The sequence below is a fragment of the Vombatus ursinus genome, unplaced genomic scaffold (assembly GCF_900497805.2).
Source record: "Vombatus ursinus unplaced genomic scaffold, bare-nosed wombat genome assembly UNPS02015098.1, whole genome shotgun sequence".
Lineage (NCBI taxonomy): Eukaryota > Metazoa > Chordata > Mammalia > Diprotodontia > Vombatidae > Vombatus > Vombatus ursinus.
In genome coordinates, this window is record NW_020954876.1 from 965,520 (window position 1) to 984,823 (window position 19,304).

At 45.8% G+C, this 19,304-nt stretch overlaps 1 protein-coding gene across 1 annotated transcript; it reads right to left on the minus strand.

Annotated features, from left to right (window-relative positions):
* Positions 1-224: 224 nt before the first annotated feature.
* On the minus strand, positions 225-18,538 carry LOC114031194 (zinc finger protein 420-like). The gene is made up of 4 exons (XM_027846216.1): positions 18,487-18,538; positions 14,906-15,032; positions 14,342-14,437; positions 225-5,691 (listed from the first exon to the last, which is right to left on the minus strand). The coding sequence occupies exons 1-4, from the start codon at positions 18,502-18,504 to the stop codon at positions 3,698-3,700; spliced, it is 2,235 nt and encodes a 744-aa protein (XP_027702017.1). The 5' UTR covers positions 18,505-18,538; the 3' UTR covers positions 225-3,697.
* Positions 18,539-19,304: the final 766 nt, after the last annotated feature.

Sequence of the window (19,304 nt, forward strand, 5' to 3'; positions counted from 1 at the left end):
CATGGCCAGATCTGCACTTTGGGAAAATCACTTTGGATCTATCACAAGGGAAGCATTTTATTGCAGGGGATGGGGAAGATTGCACAGTAGTGATACTGAAGAAAAAAAAAGCCTTAGTAAAACATCTTAAAAAATACATAGAAGAAAACAGAAGTTCAGAGGGCAAAACACACAGGACAACTTTGGAATTAATATGAATTTATTAAATACTTTAAAAAAGCTGTACATGAAATCCATAACTTTTGTATAAAATCATTTTTTCTGTCCTTGTATATGAAAATGTTTGTCAAGTTTGGAACAATAAACTTTTTTTTAAAGAAATTCATTTTGGCAGTCGTACGGAGGGTGGATTGGGGTGAAGAGACCTGAGATGGGCAGACCAGTAAGAGGGCAGTAGTGATGAGGCTCTGAAGTTTGGTGGTGACTGCATGAACAAAGAGAAGGGGTTGTATGTCTGGGGAAAGAAATTACAAGATTTGCAACTAGCTGAATATGTAGGGTGAGTGAGTGTGAAGAGTCAGAGTTGACACAGATTACAAAAGTGGATGACTGGGAGAATGGTGGTGTCCTCAACAGGAAAAGGGGAGTGTTTGGGGAAAATCTAAAGAGTTCCATTTTGGACATGTTAAGTTTGAGATGTCTGTGAGGCATCCAGTTCAAAATGTCCAATAGGCAGTCGGTAATGTAGAAATGGAGCTTAGGATAGAGGCTATGGTTGGATATATAGATCTGAGAATCATCTGCATAGATAATTGAGTCCATGAGAGCTGGCAAGATCACGTAATGAGAGAGCATAAGGAAAAGACAGAACAGATCCTTAGGGACACCCTAAGTGTTAAGTGGGCATAACACGGATGAAGTTCTAGTACAGGAGACTGAGGAGTGGTCAGACAGGGAGGATAACCAGGAGAGAGAACATCAAAAATCTGGAGTAGAGAGTATCCCAGTAGAAAAGGTAGTCCAAAAAAATAAAATAAGATAATTTTTAAAAAAAAGAAAAGGTAGTCCGCTGTGAAACGTTACAGAACAGTTGAGGACTGAGAAAAGGTCATTAGATTTGGTAATTAAACTCATTAGTAACTTTAGAAAACAATTTCAGTTTAATGATGACTATCAACTCAGATAGCAAAGAGTTTAGAAGAAAGTGAGGAGGTGGGAGGGAATGGAAACACTGAGTATAAGCCACTTTTTCAAGAACTTTACCTGAGAAGGGAAAACATGGGGTTACAGTTGGCAGCCACGGTGGGATCTGCTGAAGGTTTTTCATGGATGAGGTTGGGGCCTATTTATAGCCATCAGGAAAGGAACCAGTAGATAGGGAGAGATTGAATATGAGAGAGGGAAGGTGAAAAGTAAAATCAAAAGGAGTGAAATCTGGGGCACACATAGAAGGGCCAATCTTAGCAAGAAAGGCCATCTCTTCCTTGGAGCCTGAATTGAAGGAGGAAATGCATGAATGATGACAGATGACAGAGCAAGAAGGGAGATCTAAGTTAGAGGGCAATGGAACCAGATTAAAATATAATTGGAAAATGTTTAACAAAACAAATAAAATAACCATAACATATTAGTGTTTTTCTAAATCAACATACGGGCACAGGTATTCATTGCTATTTGAGTCTGACTTCGCCACTTTGGGTGAATGGCTTCATTTTTTCAGTGAGGGTGGGGTAGCGTAGGACACTTGAAGAGACATGCATAGACCCATGCTCTAAGAGAATCACTGTTAGCTATGTGGAGGATGGCCTGGGCTCTTAATGGGCAAGTACTCAACCTTGCCTCACTGGGACCCAAGCCCACTAGGCCTCTTACTGGGGCGATCTGCATGGCACTGCACATGCCCTTCTCCCATCTCAAGCTCTAGGTGCAAACGATAATCAAGCCAAAGCTATCATCCCTAGAAAAGGTGTGTCTGTCATTGGTCCTATGACTCCAAATCATCATTCCCTTTGGCTACCCTATCCAGAATACTCCTCCCTGACCCACATTCCCTAATATGTGCTGACTTTCCATAATGACATAAGAGATCATGGAGGCAGGTACTGTTTTGCTTGTATTTATATCCTCAGCTCTTCGCATAGTACCTGGCACATGGTAAATGTTTAATACATTCTTCATTTATTCACGTCAGGCCAGGAATCCAGATCATAATTATCATAATTTGGCCAGGTGATAAGAACCTGAATTAAGGTGGTCCTGTGTGAGTGGAATGTTGTAGTTAGAAACAAAGATTTAGCAATTGATTGGAAATGTGCACATGATAAATATTTATAGAGTGAAAGAACTTAAATTGTAGGCAGCTAGGAAAGATGAGATTGAGAGGGATAGCCTGACAACAAAAGAGTACATAATTACTTAGATGAGGTTCTGGAGTTGGCAGGAGAGGGTGGGATCAAAGGTACGAGAAAAGGAATTAGTCTTGACAAAGTGCAAGAATACCTCTCTTCCTCTAGACTAGAAGGAAGAGTGGTTGATCATTACAATAGTTTCTGAGGAGTGAAGATGGGGGCCTGAGCAAACACCAGATTGTCACAATTTCCTCAGCAAATCAAGAGTCTTATGCCATCTACAGTATGTGTGGAGACTGTGGTAAAGAGGTTACTGGAGACTTCAGGAGGAGGGAAAAAGAAAAGCTACTGTGAAAACATACAAAGGAATTTACACACCTCATTTGTGCAACTTTAGTCTGCATTCTCTAATTTTCAGTAAAGAACGATGAGCCAAGAAAACGCACAGTAATTACAACGATGGAAATGGAAAGGATGAGGCAACAAAACGTCAAAAGGAAATGTAACAAAATGATAAAAATCCAACAAGACCAGAATGAAGATGAGAGGACAGCCCCTCCAACCTGCCCATTCATGAAGGTGGGAGGCTCACAAGGACAGGTGTTAGCGCTGCATATTTGGGGGCTTTTTCTATACATCGAACAGTTATGTTCTTTTTTTTTTTTCCCTCTCTAAAAATACTATTCTATGGGATGGCTCCCTAGGAGGAGGACAGGGAAGAATACTTGGGATAACTATAAGAAAGAGATTTTAATAATAACTTATTTTTTAAAAAAAAAAAAGAAGAATAGCTCTGACTGAAATCTTCATGTTCACTCCATTCATAAGATTTCTCTCCAGGATAAGGTATATGCTCATGTGGAAGGCCTTCCTATTTCACTGTGAAAAGGTTTCTGTCCGGTATGAATGCCATGATAATATCTGAGTTCTGTTCCGTGTCTTAAGGCCTTTCCACATTCATAAAGAAAGAGGATCTCTTCTTTTAAGACTAAAAGGAAGGAAAGAATGCTTGACAATTCCAGAGAGTTCTGGGGTATGAAACCGTAGTGAGAGCCTGTCAGATTGTGACTGTTTTGTCATAAATTAGATCTAAATCACCTGCAGTACATGTGGGGACTGTGGAAAGTAGGCACAGAAGGGAGACGAAGGTTTTAGAACAGCTGCTCTGAAAAGTGCTTGGTGAATCTACAAAATATCCTTCAGTTTGAATTCTCTTATTTTCAGTTAAGGACTGTTTGGGTGAAATTCCTTGCATTCACAATGTCCACATGACCTTCCAATATAAATTACCTGATTTTTAGGTCTGTGCTCTAGCTAAAGGTTCTTTCACATTCCTTATTTTCACAAGATTTCTGTCTTCAACAGCAGCTGATATTGAGTAAAGTGTTTGCTTTGGAAGAAAGTTTCCCTCAATCATGACATTCATAGAGTTTCTTTTCAGTATGAATTCTCTGATGTTGAGTAAGCTGTGTCTTCAGGCGAAATGACAATACACATTCGCTGCATTCATAAGGTTTCTCACCAGTATGAATTCTCTTATGTCGAGTAAGGTGTGTGCTAAGGCGAAAAGCATTCCCACATTCATTACACTCATAAGGTTTCTCTCCAGTATGAATTCTGTGATGCCGTTTAAGTTCTGGTCGGTGGTTGAAGGCCTTCCCACATTCCTTACATTCATAAGGTTTCTCACCAGTATGAATTCTCTGATGTTGGGTAAGTTGTGCTCTCAAACGAAATGCCTTCCCACATTCCTTGCATTCATAAGGTTTCTCACCAGTATGAATTGTCTGATGTTCAGTAAGTCCTGTCCTCTGACGAAAGGTTTTCCCACATTCATTACATTCATACCGTTTCTCACCAGTATGAATAGTCTGATGTTGAGTAAGTCCTTGGCTCAGGCGGAAGGCTTTCCCACAAACCTTACATTTATAAGGTTTCTCTCCAGTGTGAATTCTCTGGTGCTGAGTAAGTTGTGAGCTCAAAGGAAAGGCCTTTCCACATTCATCACATTTATAACATTTCTCTCCAGTATGAATTCTCTGATGCTGAGTAAGATATGAGCTCAGGGGAAAGGCCTTTCCACATTCATTGCATTCATAAGGTTTTTCTCCACTATGAATTTTCTGATGCAGTGTAAGTCCTCTGCTCCATCGGAAGTCCTTCCCACATTCATCACATTTGTAAATCTTCTCTCCAGTATGAATTCTATGATGTCGGGTAAGTTCTGCCCTCTGACTGAAGGCTTTTCCACATTCCTTACATTCATAAGGTTTCTCTCCAGTATGAATTGTTTGATGTTGAGTAAGACCTGTGCTCAGACGGAAGGCTTTCCCACATTCATTGCATTCATAAGGCTTCTCACCAGTATGAATTGTCTGATGTTCAGTAAGCTGTGTTCTCAGGCGGAAGGCCTTCCCACATTCGTTACATTCGTAAGGTTTCTCTCCAGTATGAATTGTTTTATGTTGAGTAAGTCCTGTACTCAGGCGGAAGGCCTTCCCACAGATCTTACATTTATAAGGTTTCTCTCCAGTATGAATTCTCTGATGTTGAGTAAGATATGCACTCACAGGGAAGGCCTTCCCACATTCATTACATTTAAAAGATTTTTCTCCAGTATGAATTGTCTGATGATGAATAAGTCCTGTGCTTAGACGAAAGGCTTTTCCACATTCATTACATTCATAAGGCTTCTTCCCAGTATGAATTGTCTGATGTTGGGTAAGTTGCACTCTCTGCTGAAAGGTCTTCCCACATTCATTACATTCATAAGGTTTCTCTCCAGTATGAATTCTCTGATGTTTAGTAAGTCTTGATCTCCATTGGAAGGCCTTCCCACATTCACTGCATTCATAAAACTTCTCTCCTGTATGAATTCTATTAGGTAGAGTAAGCAATAAACTCTGGTGGAAATTTTTCCCACTTTCATTACCTTGATAATGTTTTTCTCCAGTATATAATCTATGATTTTCAGTGAGATCTGATGTATACCTGAAAGATTTCCCACATTCATCATACTTAGAAAATATCTTTTTTGCACAGATTCTGCTAAATTTTCTTAGGTCTGTATGTAGTCTGAAATACTTTTTAAATGTATCATATTTACAGAGACTCTTTCCTACATATATTCTCTGCTGTGGAAAAAGGATTAGCCCCCGATTGATGCTTCTGCCAAATTTATTATATTCCTGGACTCTCAGTTTATTGTGAGATTTCTTTGGGGTGATTTTTACTTGCTGAGAACACTTCTTATCGCTCTGCTGCCTCTGTAACTTGGCATCACATTCCCAGGCTTTTTCCATTTTGGAGATACAGATACTATTCCCTATGATTCCATCTTGGAATGATTCTTCAACTGAAATGATTAGAGCTGACTCCTTGGTTTCAGGCCTAGCTCCCCAATCTGAAAGACATAAGAAAATGTAACTCTATTATTTCTCCATTCCATACACCTGGAACTTTGTTGTATTCTCTGTCAAGAAAAAAAAATTAACCGTATCTTCTCACAGAGAGGCAGCGACGTGTAATGGACAGTGCTTGGCTTTAAGTCAAATTAGGTTCAAATTCCTCCTGTCCCTAGTTTTCTTACCAAATAATTTAACTTCTCTATACCTCAGGTAACTTTGAAACAAGAAATGGGTTGCCATCTCCATTGATGCAGGTTTGTTAGATTGCTATAATTTCCTCAAAACTGTGTTTCAGGTGTCCCAGCAGTTCATGTCAAACAGGATCCCATCCCTAGCAGTTTATGCTGGGGTTGGTCAAAATCTAGAATACCATTTGCTTACAAGTCTTGATCATCTAGTCCTGAATTTGAATTTGAAGTATTTGTGAAAAGGACTAGATGGTTTTCATAGTTACTACTGGATAACACATGCTATCTGGTCATGCTAGACCCTTTTAACTCCTATCATTTTAAATTATTTCCCTTGATATAGATAGCATTACTAAGAGCTTTACAAATATCTCTTATCCTCACAACAACACTGGGAGTTAGATACTATTATTATCACCCCCATTTTACATATTGGGAAACTGATGCAGGCAGAGGTTAAGTGACTTGCCCAAGATCACAAAATTAAGTGTAAAAAAGATAAACAAGGGTGAAGTGGAAAACAGACCTGATACCTGTAATTCAAAGATCCCGAGGAGGCAGGAGGGAGGGGAAAAAGGAGAAAGCCTGTTGCTACCCTGTTGTGGAGAGGACAGGGGTCTACATAATTGGGGATCTTTGTGACCCATAAGACAGACCTGAGGAGTCAAGGAAACATGAAGTGCCTGAGGCCAGATTTGAACTGAGGCTTTACAGCCTCCAAGTCCAGTTTTTTATCCAGTATGTCACTTGGCTGCCTCCAATAATATTCTTGACCTTCTACTCCTCCACATGAATTTTGTTACTATTTTCTTTAATCCTTGTTTTGAGGTTATATTCACTACAATTATTTCCCATGATTTACCCTCCCAAATTCTGCTGAAACAAAGAAAAACAGTCAAATAAAACCAAACAACAATGACTGTGTCCATAGATGTAACTAACTGCCTTTGCCTAAAGTCCATCAGTTCTCTACAAAGAAGAGGAAAGTACATTTCATCACAAGACTGGTCCTTACATTTAACTGAGGTAAGAGGGCTTCTAGTGCTGGTTTCATTTATATTATTAAAATCATTGTGAATATTGTTTTCTCTCCTAATCCAGTTGTCTTTATTCATCAGGTAATAGAAGACTCCCCATGTTTCTCTGAATTCCTCCTATATGTTGTTACTAATGGCACAATAATACTATTATTAACATTTATAGATTGCTTTAAGGTCTGCAAAGCACTTTATCTCATGTTGTAAGGAACAAATATCGTCCCATGGTTCCCTGCAACATCCCTATGAAGTAGATGGTATCATCAGCTTCATTGTTGTTCAGTCATTTTTCAGTGGTATCCAACTTTTCCTGATTCTTCCATATGGGGTTTTCCTGGCAAAGATACTGGAGTAGTTTGCCATTTCCTTCTCCAGGTTTATAGATGAGGAAACAGGCAAACAGGGTTAAGTGACTTGCCCAGGGTCACACAGCTAATAAGTGTCTGAAGCCAGATTTGAACTTGGGAAGATGAACCTTCCTGATTCCAATTCCAGCACGCTACCCACTATGCCACCTATATGCCCTGCGGCCTCATTTTACAAATTGGGAAACTGAGGCCAAGACAGAGATTAAGTGATTTTCCCAGAATCACAAAACTAGGAAATGTCTAGAGGCAGCATTTGAACTCAGATCTTCCTTACGCCAAGCCAATGCACTATCCATTTTGCCACCGAGCTACCCATTACATTAATATACTAAAATTTAGTTAACCACTCCCCAGTAAAAGGACACCAATTTTGTTTCAAGGGCGGGATCGAGTGGCCGATCAGAGGTGGATTGCAGGAATCTCTTTGTTGGCGCTGAGGCAGGATTCTCTTGCTTTGCCGGTGCTTGGATCTGGGTCACAGTTTTGGGTGGCGATCCTGGGGCAAGGAGAAGCGCTGGTGTGGTAGAGCTCGTGGTGGTGGAGGGAGAATCCTCCTCACAGTTCCCAGGCAGAAAAGAGTGCTTGTGGTCACTCACATACCACAGCACAGGCCAGGAAAGGAGTAAACACTCCTCCTTTGATCATACCACCTTGGAAGAACTGAAAATTTATAGGTCCCTAGAAGTATCTCTGAAAATAGCTGCACAAAATCCCTGAAGCTTGGGAGAGTACATTCTCCACACTGGAAGCAGACCTCTACCTTAACAAAGAGTTTAAAAGTCAAGTAATTGACTGGGAACATGAGCAAACAGCGCAAAAAAGTCAGACCAGAGAATCTTACTTACAAAGATCAAAACACACAACCAGAAGAAGACAACAAAGTCAAAGCTCCTACATCCAAAGCCTCCAAGAAAAATATGAATTGGTCCCAGGCCTTGGAAGAGCTCAAAAGGGATTCTGAGAAGCAAGTAAGAGAAGTAGAGGAAAAACGGGGAAAAGAAATGAGAGTGATGCAAGAAAATCATGAAAAACAAGTCAACAGCTTGCTAAAGGAGCCCCCAAAAAATACTGAAGAAAATAACACCTTAAAAAATAGCCTAACGCAAATGGCAAAAGAGGTCCAAAAAGCCAGCGAGGAGAAGGATGTCTTAAAATAAGGGAAAGGAAGGACCATGTCTAGACAGAACAAAGCAGAGTGTGTTGGAACTATCACCTTCCTGGCTTTGGAAACAAAGCCTCCTATGCTACTAACTTTTCTTGGCTGCTGCATCATACTGTCCTCCCACTCTATTAGACCACCAGCATTCTCGCTGTCAAATAGCCCTGCTCCCCCTGCACTGAATCTGTAAAGTTCGATGTTTAAGTCGAAGTGTAGAATTAGATATTTAACAACCATGAAATTTTGTGTCACTCAGTGTGGTCACCTGTTCCAGCCCGTCTTCAGTCTCGAAGCTCTCCTTCCACACTCTATGAGTTTTCAGAAATCATTATGGTGGCTCACTCTTCACACCTGTTATTTCTGTCCTCCAGCACAGGGTCTGTGTGCGAGACATGACTGCTATCCATCAAGGGCAGGGACCTGTGGCCTTCACTTGCCTCCCCATCTGGGTTGTCTTTTTCTGAAGCAGTGAGCACTGTCCTCAAGGAGACCAGGCCAAAGCAGAGCCGCTAGGGAAGGTGAAGTGACTGTGTCTGCAGCTATGCCCGTGGCGGCCGCCGCCATTTTGTCACCGGACCTCTGCTCATTCTGATAGGCTTTTCCACCTCTTAGTGACTTGTTATCATTTTTGTGTGCCACACGTGTATCGTTAAGATCCCTGATGCAGCAACATGGTCTCTTTAGGGTCCTCCACTCCCTCCAAACTGGAAGGATTTCCGTTTGTCTGCCAAAACTTTATTTTTGTCAGCTTCATATTTCCCTTGCATTAAATTCCCCTGCAAAATGTTAGGAGATTGAATCTTACCTATTCTTTCTCTGAACCTTTGAAACTCTCTCTCCTAAAACTGACCATGTAGCCCAGACTCCTAAACACAGACTATCCCAGCTGTAAACTAACTCAGAAATCATCAGTCAAATCTGTGTAATGATAATAATAATGGAAACTGGTGTTTCTATAACACATGACATAGGTACTATTATTATTCCCAATTTGAAAATAGGAAACTGAGGCAGGAAGCCTTTAAGTGACTCGCTCAGGGGGACCCAGCTAGAAAATGTCTGAGGCTGGATTTGACCTCGGTTTTCCTAACTCCAGGCCCACTGCTCTAAGCGTTGTGGCACCCTGGAGCTGCCTACAGCTTGTAGGTATCTAGTTTTCTATGTGTCTTCTCTACTTCTTTTGCCTCTCTTTGTATCCCCTCACAAACAGTACCTGATCATTAATAGATACTCGTTGGGTGACTGACTTTACTTGCTAGTAATGCTGGTTGTGCTGTTTATAAGGCAACTTTTAATGGCTTAGATATTTTAGAAGTGTAGACAAGTACTTCTGCCCACAGAACCCTCAACAGGGAAATCGGTCACTTGTGCAGTGATTCCGTCCTTTCTCCCAATGGACTGTGTCTTTAGAGCACTTGTATAACTGAATTTAAGACAAAGGTAGGGCAATAGTCAAATCTTAGCATTTGATGTGAACTGTTTCATCCTAGTTGTTTGGTAATACCTGCAGGACCCTTCATTTTACTGGGACCCACGCTGGCCAGAAGAATTCCGCCCATGCAGCAAGTGAGCATGTTAGCCAAGATCATCCCCATAGACGGTGGATTAGAAGCCTACAGGGCAGGCTTGAGATTCCAAGATGAAGTGTGTTCTGATCTCCCATGAGCCATCTCAGAATCGGCTGCCCTGTATCCAAATACCAAGATTCTGTCACCAAGAAGTGATTTCTGACAAATGATGTCAGGCCAAAATCAAAGGACTGAAAATAAAGGACAAGACAATTACACTGGAATTCAGCTGCTACACAACCTGAGTTTGAACTCACTGAGTGATAAAGCAACCAAAGTTAAGTTCTAAGTTCTACCTGGGCAAATTCTAAGGAATGTCCTGGGAGCCAGCCCCACCTGCATTATCAAGCTCCCCCTGGAGCCTGACCATCAGACAAATGTAATCAGGTACAAGACTGAGGCTAGGGTTAAATCACATAATGCATAGTTCCTGCTATTGAAAAAGCTAAGGCTGAGAAAAAGGATATGCTCAACGGACCTGGCAAATCGCACCTCACACAAGCCTGATGCACCTGAATTCCCAGAGTATATGCCTCTGCGGGAAAAGGAAGTCTTGGGACGGAGGCATGGGAGAGGGAAGCATCCCAGACAATTTAGTGTGAACTATGATGTCTCCTCCAGCTTAATTCTACAGCAAGTCTCCTTGATACAATATGGCGTCTTCTTGAATAAGCTTGTGTCCGCTCAACTTTGGTAACCAGCTATGTCACACTGCTCTTTGTTCAGCGTCTCAATACCCACCCCAAACGCTCAGGATTGTCTAACGACGTAATGGAATATTGTCATGTCGTGTTGCGGTAAGGAAGCTGCACCAGAAGACTGACATCCACAATGACTAGAGTGATTAACAACTCCTGGTTGCCACCGTTTAAATCCTGCTCTCTGTCCTCACTGAATGCTCCCTTATTCACCTCTCTCTAAACCCAGGGTCCCATGGCAAAGCTACCCCCCTTCGTTTGTGCTCTCTGGAACGCGGGCCCCCCCAGGTAACAGCTTGCTTTCACCTTCCTGTACTCTCTCAGAGCAGGCTCGCACCTGAAGACACCATTTCACACGTAGCCCTGACTCACTCACTGGTCCTGGAGGAGAACTGGAATCCTCCTTGCTCCCCATCTCCCACGTCCAGCCTCTCCCTCTGCCACCACTCAGTAACCTCTCCTTCGGTCGCTGTCCACCAATCTCCAGGACGCTGCTTCCATTCTCAGTGAGTTCAGTACCTGGCTCACAGGCTTTCTCTCCTCCCCAACTCCTGCCCTCACACTCCAGCAGTTTAACATGCTCTCAAACCGCCTGACGTCCCAGCTCCTGCACCTGCTCATCGCCCAGCACCTACTCCTCTACCCCCTTGATCCTGCTGTCACACAAGTACCGCCGGCCTTGCTGCTGCTCCTTGAGCGTCCCACTCCCTCTCCCAACTCCAAGCACTTCCACTCATGTCCCCCAAGCCCACCTCCACTTCTTTCCTCTGAGACTGTCCCTAATTTAGCCTGGATGCCTCGTTTGTCCGTAGGTTGTTGGCATGTTTCTTCTCGTCAGACTGAACCCCCGAAAGCAAGGACTACTTCTGCCTTTCTTCGTACTGCCGCTGTTCAGCACGACGCCTCTTCCTAAACGTGCCCTGACTGACACGTCACTCCTCTTCTTCCTCCCTGCTGTTCCCCACCCACAGTCTGCCTTCACCTGCCCTAGGCACCTCTGCACACCTGGTCCCTGGGGTCTGGAGGACACTCTCTCCTCCCTCCACCTCTCAGAATCCTGAACTACCTTCCAGGCACAGCTCAAATGCCTGCAAGGCACTCATTTCTTCCCTTCTCTCCCCAATATCACAGCAGTATCTTATAGGACATGTGACCTTCTGGGATTATGTGAATATGATCATAATAGCTAATGACAATGATATGATAGGAAAATATTATGATGCATGACAACATATGACATGATAGTAATGGCTAACACTTACATAATGTTCCAGGCACTGTGATAAGCACTTTACATCTGATCCTCATCAACAACCTTGGGAAGTAGGTGCCATTTTACAGATAAGGAAACTGAGGCGGACAGATGAACTGACTTGCCCAGGGTCACACAGCTAGGAAGTGCCTGAGGCTGGACTTGATCTCGGGCCTTCCTGACCCCAACGGGGGCATCAGTGACTATAAAGCATTAGCTGGTGGCCCCTGCATATCCACGCCCTTTGAGGAACACCCAGTCTTCGTCACTTCTGACTGATGCAGTAAGAGCGATGAATCCTGGACAGGAGCTCAGGAAGCCTGAGGCCGACGCCAGCCCCCCGCCACTCACGTGACTAGGTTCTACCAGCTCAGTGTCCTCCTTCCTGAACCTGGCACCTTGGGGATCAAGGCGCCAGCCTCTCATGCTGGGTACCCCCTTCCTGAGTTTCCTTCTCCACTTCTCTGGCTGGACCTTCACCCACACCTGGCTCCCTGAGTAGGAATGCTGCACCCCAGCTCAGGTGCCATTTTCTTCAGAAGACCTGGCTTAAGTCCTGCCACCAATGCCTCTTCCACCATACGTGAGCTCCAAATTAATCAATTAATAATCAACAGGGATTTGTTAAGGGCTTTCTATATGTATGGCACCACGCAAAGTGCAGAGGGCACAAAGAAAGGAGAAAACCCTGTGCCTGCCCTCCAGAAGCCCACGGTCTACTGGAGGACACACCGCGCCAACGTGGCCAACGTGCAGAAGGAGGACCTCACGGAAGGCGTTACCGTGTAAGTACTCTCGTCTACTTTTCTGTGCACGCCTGAATGCCAGCTCTCAGAGGGAAAGGACCGACTGGTTTTTGTCTTTGTATCCAGCATCGAGCACAGTCTAGGGTACAAAGCAGTTGCTTAGTAAGTACTTGCTGAAGAAATGAAAGAACAGGCACAAAGCAGGGCTGTTACTATCCATACTATGGAGAACACTAGACTATTACTATTTGATATCCTTTTAACTATGTCGTTTCCACAGGAGTAAGACAAGGAAAGGCCACGAGGGGGCGCCACAGTGCACAAAGTGTTGGGTCTGGAGTCAGGAAGACTCCTCTTTCTGAGTTCAAATCCAGCCTCAGACATTTCCTAGCTGTGTGACCCTGGGCAAGTCACATCACCCTGTTTGCCTCAGTTTCCTCATCTGTAAAATGAGCTGGAGAAGGAAATGACAGAACCACTCCAGTATCTCTGCCCAGAAAACCCCAAATGGGGTCAGGAAGAGTCGGGTGCACCTGAGCAACAACATTTAAGGCAAGTGAAAAAAAAGAAGCTAAAGGATTCCTATTTGCAAAATGACATCATAATTAGAAAGCTTAACTTCAACAAAAAACTTATCTGAGATAATAAATGGGTCCATAAGATAGACAGCAAACGATGCCACCAAACATCACGAGCATTTCTACCTCCAAGAGGCATCCTGCTTTAATGCAAACTAGGTTTCAGGCAAGACACAGGTTAGCGCAACGCCAGCTAAAATACCAACCGGAATGTTTCTTTACAGAACTAAAGTGAAAGAATGTCCCTTTATCATTTGTCCCTGGTTTTTGTTATTGCTGCATGGAAATGTTGATTATCTTTTGTATGTATTTTATATCCCAGTACTTTACTGAAGCAATCATTTCATTTTTGTCCTTTGCTGATTCTCTGGGTTTTCCGTCAGTATACAGTTGTGTCTATGTACAGGGATAATCATCTGCTCTCTTTCCACGCCTTAAAGGCCTTAAATTTTTCTTTTTCTCTGTTCCTAGCATTTCCAGAACTATATAAAAGTGGGGTGGAGGCATCCTTATTTTAGGCCTGCATTTACTGGGAAACCTTCTACTACTCTGTCACAGCCAACAGCACGAGGCTCCGAGTTTTTGCTGTTCTCATTCCCGGCATATCTGACACTTCCCAACCTCATCTGGGATTTTCTTGGCAAAGATACTGGGGTGGTTCGGCACTTTCTTCTCCAGGTTTTAGATGTATCAAAAGAGGGTCATTCCATGCTTATGCATTTTAGGGTTTTTAGCATAAATGACTGCTGTGATTGCCAAAAGCAATTTCTGCACCTAATCCTGTAAGTTTTGCATATATGATTAATTATGCCAATTTTTAAAAAATGCTGAACCATTCTTACTCGCAACTCGGGCATAACTTCTCTTTCTGAGACTATACATAAACACACAGAGTGGAGAGAGATCAAGTCACGCTTGTTTAAGTGACAGTGAGGATCTGAGGAAGACTCAGTTTTCCCCTCCGGAGACCACCAATAGTTTGGGAGGGATTCCCTGAGTCACTGGAAGGCGGTCACCTGACCTTTTGCCTTCCCATGACTCATGTTACTCACTCTGACTGCAACTTCTTGGAACTGCTCCCTCTGGCATCCAAGGTGCTTCCCCTCGCTCCAGCTGGCAGACCACATCCGGTTTGGAAACTTCAAGGCCTGTGCATTGAAAATGAGAAAGTACTGAGAACAGACAGCCACTACAGAATCTATCCCGAGACCTGTCTCTAAGAAAGTCCACCTGGTGACCCAGTGTTCTTCAGAAAGACAGTCTCTGTTGTGTTGCTCAGAAACAGGGAAGAATGGATGACGGTAGACTGGGGTTCAGAAAGACTTCTGGGGTCTAAGAATCTTAGATCTTAAGGAACAAAGAGTAGGACAGATTAAAGCTTACAAGCAAGCAATACAATCAAAGTGCCAGGTTCCAGCTGTACAGAACAAACCCCGGAACAGGAGCACACGGATCCTCTTTGTCTTGGCCACAACCAAGCACTAGCAACCTGAGTCTCTCTGCTCAGACAGAACGACCTGCTTGACCACCCCCACGACACTGGGATGCATTCAGTCAGGGAAAACAAAGACCCCCAACAGTCCGGCACCGAGTCCTGGGGCAGCCGCAGTCCTCACCCAGGCACACCAGGTTCCTGTAGTTCTCCAGCATCACCTCTCGGTACAGCTCCTTCTGGGCGGGGCCCAGGTGCCCCCACTCCTCCCAGGTGAAGTCCACGGCCACATCCTGGAAGGTCACTGACTCCTGAAACACCAAGGACATTTATGATTATCCATGGGCTATCACTCCCATGGACCTGGTGAGAGGCAAAGTTGGTGGAAACTGTCAAGAGTATTTCTCATGAGTGTTCAGGCTTCAACGTGCTCTCACTCAATCGTCCGAGTGCCTCCTGTAGCCTCGGTTTGTGCTAGATTCTCAACCTTACAACAAGTGACAGTCTTGGGGCTCACCAAGCTTTTCCTCACAACAACCTTGTGAGCCAGGGAGGAAATGTTTCATTATTCTCATTTTCAGAATGCAAAAGTGACAGGAAGGAAGGCTGAACAAGAAACTGTGAGTCACACACACACACACACACACACACACACACACACACACACACACACGGCTAGTGAGGATCAAAGACACTACTAGAATCCAGACCTCCTTCAACCACAGCAGGTTGTATCTTCCTACTGAGTTTAAGGTCCCTCTTACACGTGACTTTGCCAAGGTAGCTAAGTGTGCCATGGACTTTGCTCTCAATCCCCCAAATTATATGTTAGAGATCAGGATGCTGACAGTAACGCTGTCTATCATGATGTAAGGAGGCAGGTAGGTGGTGCAGCGGACACAGCCTGGCCTGGAGCCTGGAAGACCTGAGTTCAAATCCCACCTCAGATACTTACTAGCTGTATGACCCTGGACAAGTCACAGAACCTCTGAGGTCTGAGGCCTCAGTTGCCTCAACTGTAAAATGAGGATAATAGCAGCACCTACCTTGAAGTGCTGTCATCAGGATCGAGTAAGAGACAGTTGTAAAGTGTTTAGCACAGCGCCTGGCATGTATTAGGGACTACATGAAGGCTTTTCTCCCTCCTCTAACAGGACTTATTTCCAAGTAGAGACAAGACGGCCATCATGGTCCATTTAAAATCCAACATTTCTTCAGAGTGTCAAACACCAGGCCTTTCTAAGTCCACTGTTTCAGCCATCCCTACAAGGCCCCTCTTCCTTTACACCCAAATTTTCACTCCAGCCACAGACATTCTACCCAGATGTACGAGGAGATCAGAAGGAGGTCTAGCAGGCAACTCAGATCCACAGACCACTCTGGAGCACACCAATAAAAACAGGCCACAGGAAATGTGGTTTGTGGGTCATGGACAGTTCTTTTTCTGATCTTTATACAAATGACTGTGCTTGTTAGTGTTTCTCAAGTTTAGAATAAGAAAAACAAAGGTTTTAAAAAGAAAAGATAAGACAATGTGGACAGATACATAAACAGGCAGACTAAGAGCTGGCTGCGTGGTAAGACCCAAAGACAGTCTAGAATGGTTCAACAGGAGGTCCTCACTGGGGGGCCCTGGGGACCTGTGCTGTCTAACAGTTCTATCAGTATGCTGGTCAAAGGCAGAGGAGGCATGCTAGTCCCATCTGCCAGTGGCACAAGTTTGGGAAGAGCTAACATAGCAGCTGTCCAGGTCCTTGTTCCAGAAGATCTTCCCAGGGAAGGCATGGTGAGACAGCTGGTCCTCTGATGGTAGACAGCAGGTGTGGGGCTTTGAAGTGCAGTGAGTTAGTGAGATGTGAACGCTGCTGTCAATTCTCGGAGCCACATTCAGGGAGGACACAGATAAACTGGAAATTTTCCAAAGGAGAGCAGGGAGTGAAAATAAACTAAGGAAACCTTGGAAGTTCAGGTTGGAGGAGAGAAGACGGAGCAGAGGCAGGATAGCTGTCTTCCATTATCTGAAGGACTTGTTATGCTGAGACACAATGAGCAGAACCAGGAGTAATTGAACAGTATAAAATTTAAGCTTGTTAGGAAAATCTTTTTAAGAATGAGAGGAATCCAAAACTGAAGTGTCTTTCTTGGAAGACAGGAAGTTCTCCCTCACCCTGGAAGTCTTCAAGTAAAGGATAAATCACGCCAACAGGTGCACTACGGAGGGGGTACCATCGGGTCCAGGTGGGACAAGGAAGTTCCAAAGCGACTTCCAGCTCTTTGATTCTGCGATTCCAGGTTGGGGAAGGGACTGAACCCAGAGAGCTCCTGAATCCACGAGGGGAGCTCTTTCCAAAAATACAAGCTGCTTTCTTCTAACTGCCTGGCAGGGACTGGTCCTGGACGGATTTAACCCTGTATACAGTTTCTCTTGACTTCTCCTTCACCTGGCTTCACCTTGCTCTTTCAGAGCCCGGAAGAGAGCTACACCAAAGGGGAACTCCAGGAGAATTCCATCAGTTTAGACTCTGGTTCTCCTTGGGACCTCATGCATACACAGGAAGAGTCTGACCTCCACTTTGGGGGGGGGGCTTTGATTTCATAACTACTCTTCTTATTTTTGGTGGCAGTTAGGCAGCACTGGGCCTGGAGTTAGGAAGACCCGAATTCAAATCTGTCCTCAGACACTCATTAACTGTGTGACCCTGGGCACACAGGGTCCATTTGCCTCAGTTTCCTCATCTGCAAAATGAGCCGGAAGAGGAAATGGCAAACCACTCCAGTATCTTTGCCAAGAAAACCCCAAATGGGGTCAGGAAGAGTCGGACACAACTAAACAATAACTTTTCAATCAATGAGCAAATATTTTTAATGTGCCAGGCAATGGCTGAGGGGTGGGGACAAAAGCACAAAGAATGAAGTAATCTGTACTCAAAAGGAGCTTATGTTTTCCTAAATACCCTTTCCTAAAAGTTAGGTGGTGCGGTGGGTAGAGTGCGTGGCCTAAAGTCACAAGCCTCATCTTCCTGAGTTCAAACCTGGCCTCAGATACTTTCTAGCTGTGTGACTTTGGACAGGTCATTTACCCGCTGGCCTCAGTTTCCTCATCTGTAAAATGAGCGGGAGAAGGAAACGGCCAACCACTACAGTGTCTTTGTCAAGAAAACCCCAAATGTCATCACAGAGTCCACGGGAAGGACAACAAAATTCACGTCAGCTGGCTGACTGATAAGGGGAGCACACAGGCGGGGGCTCCTGATGGCCAATACCGGGAAGCCCGAGGGTAATCTACGGAGCCCTGCGCCAGGGGTGACCAGCTGCTTTGCAGGGGTCCAAGCGGCTAGTTCCAGCGCAGAGCCCACAGCGTGGCTACAACTAAATCTTACAGAGTGCACCTCTGGAGGAGGTGTACAAGCTCTTCCAGGAAAGCGTGAACCCCTCGAGGGCAGGAGGCTCCATCCTTTTTCTGCCTCCCCAGCCCCTGGCACGGAGAAGGCACCCAACGGACCCCTGCTTAATGGGCTGAGACGAGCCCGGGCTTCCTACGGCTGAGACGCGGCGGCCGCGGAACGTTCCCTGCGGCCCCTGGCACCCAGCGGCGGCACGTGCCCACTCCATGGTCAACCTGCCCAACGCCCCCGATGGAGCCGAGAAACCCGAAGAAAGCCCCAGTCGGGGGTAGGGACTTGACGGAGGGGGGCTCTGGGAAGGGAATTTCGGGGAGGGGTCTCTGCAGGCCCCCAACCCCGCCAAGCCTGGGGGGCTCCTCACCTGGCGGGCGGAGGCCATGCCCCTCCTGCTCCTCTTCGCCGGGGGAGGGGTCTCGGTGGGCCAGGGGCCTGCGAAGGTGCAGCCACGGAAGAGAAGGGGCCGTGGGGCCGCAGCCCGGGGACCGGGGGATGGGCCTCCCCTAAAGAAATTGGGGGCCCAGGGAGGGGCCCTATCCTACCCGCGCCGCAGGAAGGGGCGGTACCAGCAGCCGCCCCGGCGAGGGGGCGGGAACGGAGCCCGCCCAGAAGTAGAGGGCGTGGCCGATGATTGGCCAGGAAGGCTGGCCCCGCCCCGCGGAGTGCCCGATAAACTAGCTCTGAGCGGGGAGCACGATTGCGCATGCGCTGGACGCGGCTCTTTCCACCGCGGAGGCTCCGAAACCGGGCTTCGGGCGCTCCGCCGTCCCCGACTCCCGGCGTCCGGCCGGCCAGGCCTCCGGCTGCCCCTCTCCGTGACGCAGGACGGAGCACTCGCGGGCCGGCGGCGGCACCGGAGGACGGAGCGCAGCGAAGGCGGCGGTGGCCCCGAGGGCGGACGTGACGTAACCGCTGTCGTGCCGCGCTCGCGGGAGGCGAGGCTGGCGGAAGCGGCTCCAGACGGCCGCTCCCCGCCCCTCCCATTTCGGCCCATCCTTTGAAAGCGCCTTCCGCCGTGGGGTCGGAGGGTCCCTGCCCTTCGGGCAAGCGCGCAGGGAGAGCGGGGCTTTCTGGGAAACGTAGTCCTGCGGCCCGGCCGGTCAGTGCGCGTGCTCAGCCCTCGAGCCGCTCCGTCACTGACCTCTGGCTGGATCGCGGCTGGGTCCTGGCAGTGACGACCCG